The sequence below is a fragment of the Phyllostomus hastatus genome, unplaced genomic scaffold, assembly GCF_019186645.2.
Source record: "Phyllostomus hastatus isolate PE091 unplaced genomic scaffold, TTU_PhHast_1.1 phas_contig_40, whole genome shotgun sequence".
In the NCBI taxonomy this organism is placed as follows: domain Eukaryota; kingdom Metazoa; phylum Chordata; class Mammalia; order Chiroptera; family Phyllostomidae; genus Phyllostomus; species Phyllostomus hastatus.
The window spans coordinates 63,364,231-63,383,757 of record NW_025333872.1 but is presented as its reverse complement, the minus strand read 5'-3'; the positions used below and the strand labels follow the sequence as shown (position 1 = coordinate 63,383,757).

General features: G+C 35.8%; 1 protein-coding gene and 1 long non-coding RNA gene across 2 annotated transcripts; one reads left to right on the top strand and one right to left on the bottom strand.

The window, feature by feature from the left end:
- Window positions 1-2,269: 2,269 nt before the first annotated feature.
- On the top strand, window positions 2,270-17,723 carry LOC123822213 (amine sulfotransferase-like). The gene is made up of 7 exons (XM_045844177.1): window positions 2,270-2,380; window positions 5,258-5,412; window positions 7,235-7,443; window positions 11,634-11,760; window positions 12,600-12,694; window positions 14,697-14,883; window positions 16,791-17,723. The coding sequence occupies exons 2-7, from the start codon at window positions 5,268-5,270 to the stop codon at window positions 16,910-16,912; spliced, it is 885 nt and encodes a 294-aa protein (XP_045700133.1). The 5' UTR covers window positions 2,270-2,380; window positions 5,258-5,267; the 3' UTR covers window positions 16,913-17,723.
- On the bottom strand, window positions 7,450-12,700 carry LOC123822214. The gene is made up of 3 exons (XR_006786238.1): window positions 12,573-12,700; window positions 12,345-12,399; window positions 7,450-9,404 (listed from the first exon to the last, which is right to left on the bottom strand). It is a non-coding gene; the product is annotated as an uncharacterized LOC123822214 (long non-coding RNA).
- Window positions 17,724-19,527: the final 1,804 nt, after the last annotated feature.

The window sequence follows — 19,527 nt, the reverse complement described above, 5'->3', positions numbered from 1 at the left end:
ACTGCAGGAAGCCAGTACTGGAAGGAGTGGGGTGATGCTGCTGGCCCTGGGCTGGGAGGAGGGGGTGTCCTGGCAGTGTGAAGCAAGGGAGGCAGGAGGGAGTCCCCACTGCAGCATACTATAGTGCTAGGGAGGAGGGTAGAGGCGGTGCAGGAGAAGAAAGCCTCCATGGTCCCCAGGTGCCTCCATCACATGACTGGTGTGTCCCCTATTAATATTAACATAGGCAAATTCCACCGCAGGGTCACCTGTCAATGTGGCCCTACTGCTGTTGCAAAACTACAATTCCCATCATGTGTGGGCAGGCTGGGATGATGGGAGCTGTGATTTGGCAACAGCTGCAGAGCCACACAGGTTGGGCAAAACTGCTGTCCCCACACAAGAGTGTCACACAACCTGTGGCCCTCCAGCAGCAGATTCCCCCATAACCGTGTCAGCAGCAGATCTCCCCATAGCAGTGTCAGCAGCAGATCTCCCCATAGCAGTGTCAGCAGCAGATCCCCCCATAGCAGTGCATCATCCACTGATGTTCTCAGCTACGGTGCTCCCATAACTATGAAGGACACGGTGCTGCTAGCTCTATCATTACTGTATTTCTTGTAGAAAGATACGATAGTGTACTGTAGTCTCCTGCTAAATCTACCATAATCCTAGAAAGATGTCAAAGCAGAAAAGCACTTCATATAAAATCCCTTTTAAACTGGAGGTAGTGAAGTACGCCAAAGAACGTGGGAACAGAGCAGCAGAGAGACACTTTGGGCCACCTCCAACTGAAACAATGATACAGGAATGGAGGAAACAGGACGATCAACTGCAAAAAATGGACAAAATGAAACAATGTTTTTGTGGGCATGCTGCAAAATGGCCACAGTTAGAAGTGGATATGAAAGAGAGGATCACACATCACAGGAACAATGGCTTTTCAGTATCTACAGAAATGATCATAAATGCAGCCAAACGTATTGCTGCAGAGAAAGGCATTGAGGACTTCACTTGATCACCATCATGGTGCCACAGATTTATGAAGAGATGTGGCGTTGCTCTGTGCACCAAAACCAGGATTGCACAAAAAATGCCTATAGAATGTGAATCCAAGGTTGTGTCTTTTCACCAATCTGTAGTGGGTGCAATAAAGAAAAGTGGATTTGAAATAATCCAGATTGAGAACATGCATGAAGTCCCATTAACCTTTGATGTTCCATCAAACAAGACTGTTGATGTGAAAGGTGCCAAAACCATAACTGTGAAAACCTCAGGGCATGATAAAACCCATTACCGGGTCATGTTGTCCTGCTGTGCAGATGGCACCAAACTGCCACCAATGCTGATTTTCAAGAGAAAAAATGTGCCAAAAGAGGCAATCCCAAGAGGAGTTATTGTTCATGACAAAGGTTAGATGGACAAAATTGGCATGAAGATATGGATAGAAAAAGTGTGGTCCAAACGTCCTGGAGGGCTTCTGTAAAAACCTGCTCTATTACTGCTTGACCAGTTTAGGGCACATATCACGGAAGCCACAAAAAAGATTTAAAGAAGAGAAAACCCATCTAACCATAATTCCTGGGGGCTTACCAGCCAGTTGCAGTCTTTGGGCATTTCCCTCAACAAGCCATTTAAAGTTCTCATGAGAGAAGAGCAGAGCAAATGGATGGCTGCTGGAAATCATGATCTGACGCCAACTGGACGAATGAAGAGGCCCACCATTACCCAAGTTTGTGAGTGGGTGAAAACCTCATGCAGTCAGTTAAGGATGAAACTGTTGTGAGGTCCTTCAAAAAAATGTGGCATCAGCAATGCCTTAGATGGCTCTGAAGATGACATCCTCTATGAACAGAGTGAAGACAGGGATACTAGTGATTCTGAGGAACTGAGCTTCATAAATGTGGACAGTAGTGACCAGGAGTGCTTGGGGTTCCCCGATGACTAAAGGAGTTTCCGTACTTAAAGCTTAAAGTCAGTAATAATGGTTGTTAATGCTGCTGTTGAGTTCTGTTTACATTTACATTGGGGAAATACTATGTTATTTATGTTATTCAATATTTTACTACATTTTTTGCTTTACAATTTTTTTCCTATTTTCCTCCTCTAAAACCTAGGTGCTTTTTATGGTCCAAAAAATACAGTATATGCAGTTCTCTTTAGTGTTTCCACGAGCTTTGAGTACTTTGCTTCTTCTGGACTAATCACATAACTATTTGCTAATGTTAACAAAATGTTACCTAATTTATTTATCCAAGCCGAGTTCTCTGCTGGCTCTAGAACACTACTCACTGGCCAAGACAAACTTGTGGGGAGTATTTACTCCTCAGCAGCACGTCATTCCCTGTTGTCCATACAATTGCACCAGAGTGGATTTTGCTTCAGCTGTTGACGGAGAACAGTGAGTAGTACTGTGGTAGACTTAAGCCTCTTCCAAATCTTATCCTGTCTTCAGATACAATGCGTTTATTTCTTCCTCCTCAATTTTATGTTTTCCCTCCTGTTCTTTGGGACTTCAGTACAGGAATAAGGGAAACACATGACATTGTTTCCCTTTATACAATACTTTCTCCTATATTCATTAAGGATATGCCAACAATGTATGACTCGCCAATGCTGAGATCCTCCATGAACATGCACCCTCACCTCACTGTCCCTCCTTGTTTATGTGACAACATTGCTCTTACAATTTTGTCTCCTTGAGATTGTGCAAGACAGACTAAACATAATATATAGCAAAAAAAGGAGTGATTTCAGAATGTTTTTGTGGGCTGCCTGGCACTGTTTCCTCTTTTCCCAGAATTAAGAGTTTGCAGAGTTGGTGCTTTACGGGGTGTGTGTGTGTGTGTGTGTGTGTGTGTGTGTGTGTACATATATATTTGTGGTGTCAGAAGGGTGTGATAGTGGCTCACACTTTCATCTTTGCCTTTGCTTTAACTACCTTTCGCACATATGGGCTTTTCCATTTGTCTGTGTTACACAGTATAAATTCTTCCTCACCATGCTCCAAAGCCTGTTGTAGAGGGGTTTTCTGGGAAAATTTGTGATGCCAGCATCACAACAGCACTCCATCCTCCTCATTTTTTTTTTAGATTTTATTTATTTATTTTTACAAAGGGAAGGGAGGGAAAGAGAGAGAGAGAGAGAGAGAGAGAGAAACATCAATGTGTGGTTGCTGGGGGCCATGGCCTGCAACCCAGGCATGTGCCCTGACTGGGAATCAAACCTGTGATGCTTTGGTTCACAGCCCACACTCAATCCACTGAGCTACGCCAACCAGGGTCCATTCTCCTCTTGAAACCACTCCCTGTGATGCATCTGCCAGTCTCTTCTATCCTCAGTTCTCAGCGATTGAGGTTGTCTGGAATACACCTCAAGTCAGGAAAGCTCTAGCAAGTTATAGGGCCTTAACTGGATTTTTAAGTGGAGGTCAAATAACACCCACAAAGTCTTCTCAGGAGGTAGAGATGAAACATCTGCTGAAACCCAGATAGTGCTTTATCAGTATTTTGGTTCCTATTTCTTTGGAGTGATTGGCAAGTTTATTAAAATACAGATTTCCAGGGCACACTACCCAGAAATTCTCTTAGTCTGTTATAAGACCTAGAGGATGAACATTTATAGAAAAACCCAGGTAAGACTAATGCAAGAGATTTTTCTACTCTTACTCAGAAAAATTCTAACCTGACTTTCCTCTATTGGTCATGTGAGTTAGATTGTTTGTAAAAGAATTAAGTATTGTTTCTTTCCTTTTTTTAAGATTTATTTATTCTTAGAGAGAGTAGAAGGGAGGAAGAAAGAAAGGGAGAGAAACACTGATGTGTGAGAGACACCCTGTTGGTTGTCTCTTGCACACACCCCAACCAGGGACAGGGACTGAAGCCCAGGCATGCAGGCATGCATCGTGACCAGGAATCAGACCTGCAACCTTCCACTTTGTGAGCTAAGGCCCAACTGAGCTACCCCGGTCAGGACTAAATGTGGTTTCTTAACATGCAACTTAGACAAAGCCATATTTGCAACTTTTTTTAAAGTTTATTTTTATTGTTTACACTATTATAAATGTCTGCATCCACCCCCCACACCTCTGCCCACTTTTACCAAGCCCCTGCCCTCCCTCCCCTCTGCCCATCACCACACTGTTGACTCTGTCTATGTGTCACACACATACATTCTTTGGTTAATTCCTTCACCTTCTTTCATCCTGTCCCTCCTCCCCCACCCCTCTGACAGCTGTCAATCTGTTCCATGTATCCATGCCTCTGTTTCTACTTTGTTCATCAGTTTATTGACATTTTGTTCATTAGATTCCACATATGGGTGAGATTGTGGTATATGTCTTTTTTTTAAACAAATTTGTTTTCTTGGTATGCACAGGAATTATTTTAAAGTACATTCCTGAAATGTGTGTTGGTTCTAAGCCTAGTGTTACTAGAACTTCTGGGATCTCATCTTCTTAACATTCAAGAATAGATTTCTTAGGTGGAGCTGGCCCAACTGTTGAACAGATATGTCTTTACACTATTTGTTTCCTATTTTTATTTTGACTTTCTTATTTAGAGTTATTGAAGATTTCTGATAAAAATTAAATTGCAAAAATACATAATAACCATACAATAGCTTGCAACTACATGAGGGCGACATCTCCAAAGTACAAGCAATTGGTATGGCTCAGGCAGAGCCTAGTCCACAATCCATTTGAAATGGACACAGACCCCAAAGCCTCAGAAGCTTCTTTCAGGGCAGCAGATGAGTTCTGTTCCAGAAAAAGTAAAAGTAAAAACAGAAAAAAAAGGACATTTGTTGAAGAAGTTACTATTTCTGTAATAACAAAAATGTGTAATGAGTAAAAATATAAAATACTAAGCAACTGTGTCAGGTGAAGTCATCGAAAGCACGGACTCAGTGGCCAAAGAGTCCGACATCAAACCCTGCCACGCTGCGAGCTGGGCAACCTGGAACCTCCTGAGCTTTGTTTTCCTCAGGTTTATGCTTGGTACCAGGATAACGCCTCCTCGTGGGGTTTTAGGAAAAGCTGTTTAACCTTTTAGTATCTTAGTTTCCTCATCTTTAAAATAGTGATAAAACTTCTAGGAGTATTTGGTTGTTGGGAAGATTAAGTGATTTATGCATGTACACGTATGCTCTTTAGTATGGTGTCAGCTGACACACAGGATATTTATAAGATTATTGGCATATATTGAACACTCAGTAAGTGTTAGTAATTACTATAAAATACTAAGAAATTGAAAATAATGTGATATTTTTGTACTTGTAGGTAAATAATTATGGACAACACAAACAAATATTTACTGAACTATAAAGGCCATAATTTTGTATCTGCTGTTGTTAATGATAGTGACTTTCTAGAAAATATAGAGGATTTTGAAATCAGAGATGATGATGTCTTCATAATTACATATCCAAAATCCGGTAAGTTTGAAGATTGGGTTGCCTGTTATCAGTCTTTACTCTGTTTGCTAATACATGTGTACAAATGTGCACTTTTCCAGACATTACGAGTAGCCCAGTCTACATTTAGACCACCATTGAAAATGTTTTAAAAGTTAAATAAGTGTCAAATCTTTAATACCTAGGGACATTTGAAATGCACATATTGTCATTTTTGAAGGCACACATGCAGAAACCACATATTGAGCCAAGAGCAGATACTTAGTGAATGCTGGTCTGTCGGCTTGCGTGAGAATGGAAGAAAATATATTTAAAAAACTCAGCAGGATTTTTGTCAGCAGTATATCTAAGTCAGAAATAATTCCTAATATGCTTTTCAATGGCTCTAACTGCTTTGTATTTCTCTATAGTAATGAGATACTTTTGAATTAAAATAAATTGCCTTCAAATCTGACATTTCCCCCAAAGTTTATTTATTATATTGTGCTTTTTAGAACACAGGATGATTGGTATTCTTGAATCAATGTTGTAAAAGTGGTTAATATTGCTCAAAGATACACTGGAGTCTATCAGCACAGCAAATTATTTTGGATTTTTATGAAAATGTTCCAGTCCCTCCCTTTTACCATCTACTTTGAAATTCATGACCTGTTATGAATTTCAGATTAGTAATATTAATACAATGCCTTTTCTTTGGATTTTTCCACTCTACAAATTCACCTGCACATCTGGTATTTGGTATTTTTTTTCCTTCCCTTAGATGTGGGTGGCACCTCAGTTTGCTTAGTTTCAGGTTGTGCAGCCAATAAGAGTCTTTCCACTACCCTTAATCCTGCCCAAGTATTTGGGACACCACACACCAGTTCTCAGTCCAACCTGCTGGGTTCTTACTCATCTTAGAGGGCAGATTAGTGACTCTCCAGGATTCGCCATAAATTTTATCAAATCTATGATGTCTGTAAATCTACTCAATTGAGTAGCGATGATGGCAAGATTATTAAAACCTCACATTCTTCCAGAACATTGATTGTATATTCATGAACATAGATGCAAAACTCCTAAACCACATAACTATAATCTAAACAAGTCTAGCAATGTTAAAATATACACTGTGACCAAGATGCCTTTGTTTCAAGAGTCATAAGTGGTTTAAATATATATTAATGTAGTTTACCCACATTACTAGAGTATAGAAGAAAGCCTGAACAATCACCTCACGGGGACAGAACAAGCATTTAATACAATTCGGCATATATTTGTGAGGCAAACTGTTAGCAAACCAGGGAGAAAGTGAACTTCTTTAACTTGATAAATAGAATCTACCCAAAACTACCACAGATGTCAAATGCAATAGTGAAACATTTAAAATCAAGAACAAGACAAGAATGTCTGTCAGTACTTTCACTCAATGTTGTGTAAGAAGACCTATGTAAAAAAAAAAAGGTGAAAGGGACCTTGGGCTCTTAATGTGTCTATACTTCTAAAGTATAAAGCTTTAAGAAAGACTAAGGAAGGAGAAACAGAGGTAGACCCAGAAAATTGTAGCAACAGAGCTTACATGAAGTCTGGGAAACAAAAAAGAGCTGAATAATTTGAATCATTAGTGTCACCGCTCTTTTCTAATAAAAAGCTAAGAACACCTGAGTTTATCTTTATTAATTTTAATGTAAAATACACACAAATGAAAAAATTTGGACACATTTTCTTGGCATTTTTAGAGTAGTTGAAAGAAAGAGAAAACTCCAAATGATTTTGAGATAGATGGCATTAGATGGCATTTATAACTGACATTTTTTAGAAAGAAATAATTCAGGGTGGAAAATTAGATTATTTATTTTTGCAGGTACCATCTGGACTCAGCAGATATTGAGTTTGATTTATTCTGAGGGACATCGTAATGGAACTGAAAATTTGAAAACGATTGACATAGTCCCCTTCTTTGAATACAATGTACACAAAGTTGACTTTCTCAAGAGACCATCCCCTCGCCTCTTCGCATCTCACCTCACCTACAATTTAGTACCCAAGGGTCTCATGAGCAAAAAAGCTAAAGTAAGTCATATAAATAGCTTATGAACCTTTGGTACAAACAAAAATACTTTCTTCAAATATTTTTCCCAGCCCTACTCATCCACCTTCTGTATTGTTTTATACATTAAAATATATATTGAATTATAAGTATATATGTAAATTGAGTCATCATATACATTGCTTGCACTGTGATTATAAAGCATACAGCAAAAATACTTTTGAGACAACACATTAAATTCTATTCTTTTTAATGATTTAGTTAGCCAATTGACCCAATATGACTTGTTAAGCATGTACTCTTCCTCTACTGTCTTTAAGTCTGCATTTTGATATTCGAAGGTGCTATAGTCCTTTCATCTGATTCTGTATTCTTTTTTCCAAAAATTAATATGTGGCAGTTTTTCACTCTGTTAAATATTGTAACTGATAAGGTAAATTCCCATCAGCTTTATTTTTTGATATCTTAATTTGTCCAGTGATTTTTAGATGTTGATTGTAGTTGATTAAATACATCTAAATTAATTCTGGCACAATCATTAGAAAAGCACTATTCAAAATTCCTTCAGCACCCTTGTATTACTCTCTTCACCAGGCCTACTTACATGTTTACCAAATGTACTGTGTTGTTCGTTTGTACGTTTCTTACAATACATCCCTGAATTTCCAGCTTTTTGTTTACTTTTTTATGGGTATTATGAAGTGGAAATTTTTTCAGTATTGTCTTTTCTATTTAGTTATTACTGTTATAAAGATAAAACATTGGTGTTGTTGCTTTAATATATATGTCTCCCTTAATCAATTTTGTTAGTTTTATCAACTTTCTCCTTATGCTCTGGAATATATTAGATCTTAAAATAATACATTTTATTTTTCCTCACTTTCCAATATTTACAGTTTTTTTCTATTTTCATAGTTAGAACCTGAAGAAAAATAGAATAGAGGTGATGATGAACATTCTTCTTGGTCCTTGATTCTCTAACGATTTTTAGTATCTTTTCTTGGTTTTGATATGCAAGGCACATAATGAAAAAAAATTTTTTTTCTATTCTTTGTTTGCTTGGAGTTTTACTTTTCTTTTTCATTTTTTCTTTATTCAAAAATGTTCTAATCACATATAGTGACTTGTCTGACAACTCTGAAAATGCCATGTCCTCCCCTCCTCCTTTAATCTACAGTGAAATGAAATCAACTAATATTTTAATAATGTTCTATTTTGGAGATAAGTCCTGCTTGCTTGAAGTATGATACCTAATTTAACATACAGCTGGAATGGTTAATGCACTCCCATGTATAACGCACACCTGTGTTTTTGTGTGTGTTATTCGCAGGATTATTATACCCATGGTATGTAGTCATCATACCCATGTATAAGGCACATTCTTATTTTTCCCTAAAAAATTTGGACAAAAAGGTGTGCATTGTAAATGGCAAAATATGGTAATTTTTACTCAGGAATTTTTGTCCATAAATATTTTAAAATAGACTCTAATTTTCTATGATTATTCTATCTTTATTTGATATTAGTATCACTGTATTTCTAGTGTTACAAAATAAATGTTGAAGCTTTTTCTGTTATGTAGTTTAAAAATAGAAATGAACTGAAGTTTTGAAAGATTTGGTTAAAGTCCATTATTACTATATCCGATCCTTTCAGCTTTACGGTTCCACATTTTCATTCTCTCAATCAGTTTATTTAAATCATCTGCCTTTCCCTGAACCAGTATTTTAATTTTATTAGCTATCCTCATTTCATCTATATTTCAAAGCAATGGAAAGATCGACCTGATCCGGTGTGGCTCAGTTGGTTGGGTGTCGTCTTGCAATCAGAAGAGCTCACCAGTTTGATTCCTGTTCGGAGCATGAGCCTGAACTGCGGCTTTGGGCCCTGGTTTGGTCAGGGAGCATGAGAGAGGCAACTAATCGGTGTTTCCCTCTCACATCCATGCTTCCCCCCCTCTCTTTCTCCCTCCCTCTCCCTCTCTCTGAAAAAAAAAGAAAAAGAAAAAGAAAAAGAAAAAATTTACAACATATTCCTTCATAATGTAATGAATTTTCTCTAGTTTTCCAATTACGTCTTTAATAATTACGTCATCATCATTTGTAACGAGGAAATTTTTTATATTCTGTATTTTTCAAAATAGCAGCAGTTTTCTATTATATTGGCTATTTTTCTCCAAAGAACTAGCTTCTTTTTAAAACATAATTTAATGTTTTCTATTTCATTGATTTCTGCTTTCATTTTATTTCCTCACATTTTGTTTGCATTTGTTTTTTTTCTTCTTTAATTAAAAGCTTAGCATTATTTACTTCCAGTATTTTTTAATAAATATTAACATTTTAAAATGATGGAATCCCTTTTAGTGTAACTATACATATAATATTGTTAGCATCTAAATACTCTATCATTTTAGTTTGAATTTTCTAATTGGTCCAAGTTATTCTGAAGATTTTTAATTTCCAACTGTTTATATAAATTTTCTTCTTAAACTTTTTATTATTGATTACTTATATATATTTATATGTACTTATACATATATATACTTATATATTACTTATGTGTATTATCAAGTAATGGTACTATGAGAATTCTATTCTAATTTTTGAAATTCAGTAAGCAGTTTTATGGCCAATCATATGATCAATTTTTTCAGTATGTTCCATGACCACATGAGAAAAAGGTATGTATTCTCTGTGTGGAGCAGTGACAAGCACACAGGGTCTGGCAGAAGTAATGCCTGCGTGAGGCATTGCTTCTCATTACTGAGGCATTACTGTGGTTGGTAGTGGAATAATATGCATGTAATAATTTATAGTTTTAATTTGAACATTTCACTTAAAATATGTTATATGTTGAATTTGATATTGTTATGTTATAGAATTACATGTTTATGATTTTGTAATAAAATATTTTGTAATAAAAAAGGGGGGTAATTTGCACCAGACCCTGTATATAAAATAAATTTTGTTAAATAATTGTACAAATGTATTTAGTTAATCCTTCTATATTTGTGCTAAAGATAAGTGAGTATTAATCTCCCATTATGATAAATCTCCCATTATGATAGTTGCTAAATCAAAATCTTGAGACTTAATAGAATTTGTGTCATTTAAGATTTTCTAATATGTTATTTAGTATACAAAGATTTCTGCACTGTTAGTCATGCAAACAGGTTATATGTTGTCCTGTTCAACAATTTGGCCTTAAATTTTACTTAACTTTATATTGTCACTTATTTCCTTTTTTTCTAGGATTTTGCCATTAGCACTTCTTAATATGTTTATTAGTCATGATAATACTTATTATTTTTTGGCCATAATTTTTTCTTACTCTGTGAAATGATTATGACATTTGTCCAATTTTTAAATTTTGTAGTCTATTTCTTATTGATTTGTTTTATATATATTCTGAATAGCAATAAATGATCAGTTAGATGCTTTGCTTCTCCCACACTTCATTGCTTTTTGCCTTTATGGTATATATTGATTAATAATATTTTTAAAAGTGTAATGTAATGTAATTGATTAATTTTTATTTTAAATAATTTTTTTGTTTAGAAAATACTTTTTCCTCTTCAAGACCAGAAATAAATTCTTTATTTTTTAAGATATCCAAGCTTTGCTTTCATGTTTAAATCTTTAATCTATTTGTAAATGAATTTTTGGTCTGGTATGAGGTACAATTCCACTTTTATTCTATATGGATAATTATTTGTTTCAATATCACCTATTAAGTATAATATTTTTCCTTTTTAAAATAATCTCCAATGCTACCTTAGCTTCTTATCAAATGTCACTTAATGCTCTCAGAGCATGAATTGAAATAGCTCCTATGCAATATAATTTGCAATATTAATAAACACCATGAATGATTAACATTTTTAGAAATTAGTCTTATATGCTTGCACATGTGAAAGGCCATGTGAATAAAGTTATTTATTTCAACAGTTTTTGTAACAGCAAAAAAACAGGCATAACCTAAATTACCATGAGTAGTTGACTGGATGAAATGTGAAAGGCCATGTGAATAAAGTTATTTATTTCAACAGTTTTTGTAACAGCAAAAAAACAGGCATAACCTAAATTACCATGAGTAGTTGACTGGATGAAATAAAGTATCTCACATCCATATAATGAAATATTATGTAGATGTCAAAAACACCTCTAAAGAATAACGAATAATTGTTAAAAAGTGTTTTACTACCCCCCTGCAGATTATTTACGTCTACAGAAACCCCAAGGATGTTTTGACTTCATACTTTCATTTTTCAAATATGGTGGTTATATTTGAAACTATGAATAGCATAGAGGAACTCTTGGAAAAGTTTCTAGATGGAAAAGGTAACTGTGAACTTATTTATACAAGTAACATGTTTATGAAACAATGTTGCCATGTAGTCAAATTCTCAAACTTAGGGAACATATTTTAGGGAGATACAGAAGGGTAATGATAGAAGCTGGAAAGCAGGTAAGTGGTTGTTATTCTGTCCATTTAATTGGCCACCCAGTGGCTTTTCTATTCTTATCAGGGTCACTTTGGGGTTGTTATAGTTGCAAAGGCATATTGTTTAAGGAATATTTTGACCAGATCACAAAAGAAACACAAAGGTCTAACAATTCAAACTAGTTAGATCCATGTGCTCCAAAACTGCCAGTGTTCAAAGGGGATGCAGTTTTGGGGGTTCTGTCAAGGACCCATGGCTGGCCTTCTATGGCAGCAGTGCGAGTTTCATTTCAGCGGTAAGGAGAGATTGATGCAAGAGGCTCGGGGACTGTGGAGCTGGGGCTCTCATTTAGAAGACTGTGTTCAGGTTCTGTCTTGTAGATAGCTAAAGCTGCTGCCAAGAGGTCTTAAAATAGGCAATCAAAGGAGGAATAAAGACATACATTTTCAGGTGGGAGAAGTAAGGAAGTAAATAACTTACCTTTAATCTTCAAAATTAGTTCTTTGGGCTTCTTATTTTTTTCATGACTGCTTTCCTACATACATAGGGAAGGCAGGTTTCCATTAAAATCATGAAACTGTTCCCCAAAGAACCAATTTAAAAAGGTTACATAGATGTTCAGTGGTGCAGGTTTACTTTTCTTTTTGAGGAATTTCTGAACAGGAAAGAAAGACCATAGTTTGCTGGTCAATAAGTGCAACATCTTACCTTGTCACTTACTCATTTTTCTCACAGTGGTGGGAGGCCTTTGGTTTGATCACGTCAGAGGCTGGTACGAGCACAGACATGACTTCAATATTCTGTTCATGATGTACGAGGAAATGAAAAAGGTAAGAGGAGAAGGTTATTTTTTAAAATGATTTCCTTGAAACCCTTTATAAAAAATCTTAGTTTTAATGAACCACATTTTCCTGAGTTTTTTGGTACTTAACCTCTCAGGTTCCTTCAGGGGTTTCTAAGTTTCTGCCCATCCCTTAATTACTGATTCCTCAGGGCTCTCTTCTCACTGGATGTAGTCATCTTTTTGTGGTTGCTTTTCATGTACCCATCTGTACCAGTAAGGGCAAACACATATTCAGAGATTTGCAAACAAAAAAAAAAGGCACTTTGAAACACTGGGGTGAGAAGCCAGTAAGATTTGCTGAATCAGCCAGAGGTAATTGTGTGCCCTGGGACGAAGGTTCATCCTGTTTGTTTGTTTTCTAAGAGAATCTTGAAACGTAGCTTTCATGTGAAATTGCATCATGCTTACATGTTGACATCCAATCAAAGCTGTTTTAAAACATTGCATAAACCAAATACTTTGAAGTTCACTATTTTGTAATCTCTGATAGACATGTTGATTCACTACTGCATATCTTATTCATTAATTCAAAGTTATTAAATGGTTACTCTGTGACAGACACTAAATCATGAGATAAAGAGAATTGATCCCTTTATTTACAGAATTTATCATCCAACAGGGAAGATATGTATTCACCAAGTAGGTATATATAATTAAAAAGTGTGACAGGTGTTATCAAGGAAAAGTGCAGGTATGATATCAGTATGTGAAATATACTGATCTGGTATAATTAAAGGTGATAGCTGTTTATTTCTGAAAAAAAAGATAACACGGTAAAAGCAAGCTAATAAATATGCCTTGGAAGAGAGATAAAAGAGAATTCTAAGCCAAGGAAAGCGAATGTACAACTTATCTGAAGAAATAAAGTACATGCCATATCTTTGAAGAACTGAAGGGAGAAGTTAAGAGCAGTAATACAAGCTGAAGATTAGAGAGGGGTGTAGGAGCCAGACCATGCAAGATCTGTAGACTGTGTTAGTGATAGTAAATTCTTTAATCTTAAAGGCAATGGGGAGCCCTTTAAGAGTTATGAGAATTACAATAGGATGGAATTAGTATTCTTATAATGTCTTTGCCATTGCTGAGTTTCAAAGTAATAACTAAAAATACAGGCAAACTAGTTAGAGATCAGTGTTAATCCACTGAAAATAAGTACGGTTTTGGATTAGAAGGGATCAAATGCTTTTCTTCATCAACTGAGATGATCATGTGGCTTCTTTCCCCTTCTCTCTGTAAATGTGGTATTACATTAATTAATTTTCATGTGTTGAACCATCTTTGCATGTCAGGAGTGAGTCCTGCTTGTTCATGGTGTATAATCCTTTTAATATGTTGTTGAATTTGTTTTGCTAGCATTTTGTTGGGGATTTTCACATCTTATTTTCATAGGTGATAAATTGATCTTTAGTTTTTTTTCACCTGTAGTGTTTTCATTAGGCTTTGGTAGCAAGGTGATGCTGGCCTCATAGAATGAGTTTGGAAGTGTTCCTTCCTCTTTGACTTTTGGAAAGAGTCTGAGGAGGATTTGTGTTAATTCTTCTTCATATGTTTGGTTGGAGTTACCAGTGAAGGCACTGAGACCTGCACTTCCCTTTCTGTTGCAGCCACTGTATTTAATTGCCTGCTTCATTCTTTCCCTCATGAAATGGTAAACTCTTAAAAAGCACTGCTAGCACATCATTGTTCTCTTAAGCTTCTCCAGCACCTATCACAGTTTCTGAAACATATGAGACACCCTGAAAATGTTGGTTGAATGAATGAGTGAAGGGGAGCTATCCTTGCAAAATCAAACACTAGGAAGCTCTAACAAAGCTGACAATCAGAGCACTCGTTTTCACAGAAGGAACAGGGAATGACATATCATGTCAATCTTTAGACTTACAATAAGCCCAACCAACTTCAGTTTTTCAAAATGTGCCAAGATGTTGGGATGTAACTCATGCATTCTTCACAAGCTGAATTGTTTCTCATACCCACAACTCTTTCAGGATCTCAGAAGTTCTGTGCTTAAAATCAGCAGTTTTCTTGAGAAAGAACTGAGTGAAGAGGATGTGGAAACCATTGTGAAACAAGCTACATTTGAGAACATGAAGTATGATCCAAGAGCAAATTCTGATGATATTATAATCAATGACCTTGGGAGAGAAACAGATGAGAGACATTTTCTGCGCAAAGGTGATGCTCAGGGGTTTATAGAAGCAGAAGGGTTGAGAGTTCCCGTGAGTCCTTGGTGTCTACACTAATTAAGGAATGCTTCTACCCTGTGTCTCTAAGTACTGTCATTAGGGCCCCAGAGAGAATCAAGGATCCTACCTGAAAATGGCCCTGAAAAGTATCCCAGGAAACTAACCAGTTCTTCAGTACAGAGCCTGACACTTGAACCTAATTAATCTATATTATATTCCTTCCTTTTAGTCTATGTGATCCTACTCTTTAAAATTACTAAGTCTTACCTGAAGGTGATGGATGTATGTGACCAGGACACGCCAATTCTTTTTTTTTTAATTTCTTCTAGAACATTCCAGAAATAAACACACTATGTGTTTTGTTCTGGGAGAGGAAGTTTGAATTATAGTTATCTTCTCGTGTGTCAGATTTCTTCAATGTAAAAAGTCGTTTAAAAGCCTTGGCTGGCATAGCTCAGTGGATTGAGCGCGGGCTGGGAACCAAAGTGTCCCAGGTTCGATTCCCAGCCAGGGTACATTCCTGGGTTGCAGGCTAGAACCCCCAGCAACCGCACATTGATGTCTCTCTCCCTCTCTCTCTATCTCCCTCCCTTCCCTCTCTAAAAATAAATAAATAAAGTCTTTAAAAAAAGTAGATTAATATTTCATTAACTCAATGTGTTATGAATTCAAGTACTCAACAACTTGCAATTAATTTTTACTGTGCTTTTATGGCATACCAGGAGTTAAGAATGAATACATTTCCCCCCATATTTCTTAATTTCAAGCTTTAAAAAAATTGATCTTTTTAATGCACACTTTTCTAAAACATAATTTGTTCTTTTCTATTTTATTCATACTTTATTCACTAACTTATTCATAAGAGCATTTTGATGATAGATATTTATTCTTAATTATATAAGCTGCTTTTGATACTAGTATTTTTAAAAAATTGTTTCTTCTGTTGTCCCATTTATTATTAACTTTAATGTCTCATTGCTTAACTACATCAAATATAAAACAACTTTTATGCCCATTAATAGCTTGCTAATTGTTCCAAATGCCAATGATAATGTTTAAATAAGAAAATTTGATAGCCAAAGATGCCAAATAATCTTCATTAAAATACTATCCTGATGACAGTTTCTAACCCCATCAAGTAAAATTGAAGCAATGGAAGCTCTGAACACTCTCTGACCTTGACTTCATTACTTGAAAAACTTCAGGTGTCATTTTTTAAATTTTACTTATTTATCTTGAACTTTTTACATATTTATTTATTTTTAACTTTAAATTACTGTTGACATTCAAAATCATTTTATGTTAGTTTCAGGTGTAGAGCATAGTGGTTAGACATTTATATAATTTATGATGTGATCCCATCAGTAATTTGAGTACCCTCCTGGCACCATACAAAGTTGTTACAATATTATTGACTATATTCCCTATGCTGTATTTTACATCCCATGACTCTTTGTAACTACTAATTTGTACTTCATAATCTCTTCTTTTTAAAAAAAATTTAAAAATGAAGAAATAGTGACATTGTAGAGTTGTGTTAACGAGTTATATTACATTTTGCCAAGTTTGCCAAGTATGGTGTCTGGCATTTAGTAAAATATGTAACAATTCTAACCTAGTCATATATTTTACTTTTGTTATACCTTTTCAGTAAAAGTTATACTTTAACGGTAGTGGTTGGGGAAAGTATAAGGATAGTGTACTTTGGAAGTGTTTTTAAGTTTGTTTCTTAGTTCATTTCTTTATAAAGAAACATGAGGTATCAAACCCTACAGAGAACTAACTAGCAGATATTTAGGTTGGCTTGAAGAGGAGATTCAAGTGGGCTGGAGGGAACTGTTAACCTGAAAGCACCACTTACTCACCCAGGGGCCAATCCTGTGCTTCTCTCTCTAGGGACCATTGGAGACTGGAAATGTCACTTGACAGTGGAGCAAAATGAGAGATTTGACAAAGTATTCCAAAGGAAGATGCGAGATGTTCCCTTGAAGTTCGTCTGGGATCTAAATGAGGGGTAGAATCAGTGTAAAAGAATTATAAGCCCTGGCTGGCATAGCTCAGTGGATTGAGCACAGGCTGTGAACCAAAGTGTCGGAGGTTCGATTCCCAGTCAGGGTACATGCCTGGGTTGCAGGCCACAGCCCCCAGCAACCACACATTGATGTTTCTCTCTCCCTCTACCTCCCTCCCTTCCCTCTCTGAAAATAAATAAATAGAATCTTTAAAAAAAAAGAATTATAAAATAGTCTACTAACCAGGAAGCCTATTTTAATAGACATGTTCATTTATACTTCTTATGCAAATGTTAATTATACAACTTTATTGATAAAAAATGAGTAAACTGTGTTTAGATTAGTTGTTATGAGCTTGATAAACACTTTGAAATTTCAAGAATTAAAATGATTTAGGAGATAGCCTGCATTAACAGCCTGTATTGTAAAGTGAAAAACAGGAAGTATATAATGTAAATTATAAATGTTCTGAGGGAGCTTTCTGCAGTGTGTACTTTTTAATCTACAATTAAACTTAGTATCAAAGAAATCTTAAAATTTATTTTATTATTGCAATTAAAGATGAATTCTTTTATTTAAAATCACTGTGAATGTCAAAATAAGTAGAGAACTCACAGGCAAGCACATGCCTCTATTTAATAATTCACCAGATCACTAAAATTTACACTGAAGGTCAGAGGATCAAAGATGAATTAATCATTTAATGGTTCAATCATTCAACTATATGGATAAAAAATTGTATTCATAACATCACTAATTCCACATGTATTTAACAGTTAAATATTTAAAATAAAATCATTTTGAATTACTAGAAAAATATAGGTGAATTTGTTTGTAATTCCCAAGGAAAAAGAAATTTGAAACATAAAACCAGTGGGGGGAAAATAAAAGTTTAGTAAATTTAAGGCACCACCATCCATGAGAGTCAACAAATGAAAACAACTCTGTGTCCATGTACAGTAAAATAAATAAGAAAATTGTGAGAAAAAATGTACTATTGTGCAGATTAGAGTGAACCCACTCACACACATTATTGACAGTGGTAAGCTAGAGCACTTCTAAAATATTCTAGCTGCCCCCAGTGTATTTACTATGCATGCTAATGGGAGGGGGGCACTGCAGTGAACAGTTCCATTGCTTTAGTTGTCAGTGATGGTATGTGATAGTGGTGGGTACAGATGAGAGAAAAATAGAGAAAAGGTCAGCTGTGAGTGAGTTTTAGTCAGATATGGTATATTTTGTTGAGAGCTATCAGATTTCTGAAGAAGTGTACTGCATCTCTGCCACTTTGAATTTAGGGAAGTGTGAAGTAGTTCCTGGGTCAGGTCTGCAGAATCAGCTGTTCCCTTAATAATCCCAAACAAGAACTGGCCAAAAGCCTGGACTCCCACAGGACATCCAATCCAATCTTCAGAGAATACAACTTGCAGGAAAGCTGTCATCTATAAAATGAGCTATTTTCAATGAGTGCTGAAATTACCTCCATTTTTTAACTTAAAAATTGATTATGTGCTTACATATAAATAAAATGAACTAACTGCATTATTTAAGCAAACATAGCACTACTCCAACTGATAGAATTAATATACCAAAACAATACATCAATGTTAAGTTCTTTGAAATAGATTTCTGTGGTGAAGTATTTACTCTCTGGACTCTAGCATGTCAGTGTTGTTTTATGGTTTATGCCCTAGTATGCCTTTTCCTCTTCGTTCCCAGCAGCACAAACTCAACCTCAGGCACAGGTCTCCTTTGCACCAGGAGGATCTTCCTGAAAGTGGGGATTGTCTCTTAAGAGTGGCCCTTTTGGAATAAAAACACATTCCCATGCTTCAGTGCAACTTACCTTTCTCAGACAGATCTCTCCCAACTGCTCTTTTCTTTCATAATGTGAAGGTCTGGCCTCAGCACCCCGTAACTGAAAGCTCTGGGGTATGATTTCTGTCATCTAGTCCATACCACGTGTGATCACATGTGTACAACACAGTAAGTTGAAATGAAGAACAAAGTTTGGCTCCATGACAAATGTCTTGCCTCTAGCTCTTAATAGTTGGGAGGTTCTCTGAGTGTAACTCATTCCAAGCTTTAATATTAACTAGCTGTGTGAGCTTGGGGTCAAATATACAAATCCAACTTGATATTTCAGAGCTGTTAGGGCAAAGAGATTGGACATTTAAAAAATACTGTAAAATATAACTTAAATGTGAATACTTATAGGAGAATTATCTTAACTTGTTACATATCTGCATTTTACAGTACACTTAACCAACAAACACTGGGTCTGCAAAAAGCAACGAGTGGGCTCTCTGTGGTTAAGAACATTTTGAAGAAATACAGTTATACTTCCACAGGGAAGTTTATGTTCTAGTCTAGTTACCAAGGCAACACCAAAAAAGAATACATTTTAAAAGTAGAACTCGCTGGTCCAACTTAAAATGTACATTTGAAATGAGGTTAAATTGAATTAAATGGCATAATGAATATAGAATAGAAGGTGACAAGTTTTAAGGCGAATTATAATCTACTGAAAAGGCACAGATTAGCAAAAAGTAGGCAGAGAGCACAGGAAGAGGACAAATCACACATTTGTTTGGTAAAGAGCCTTGGAACAGAGGCTGCAG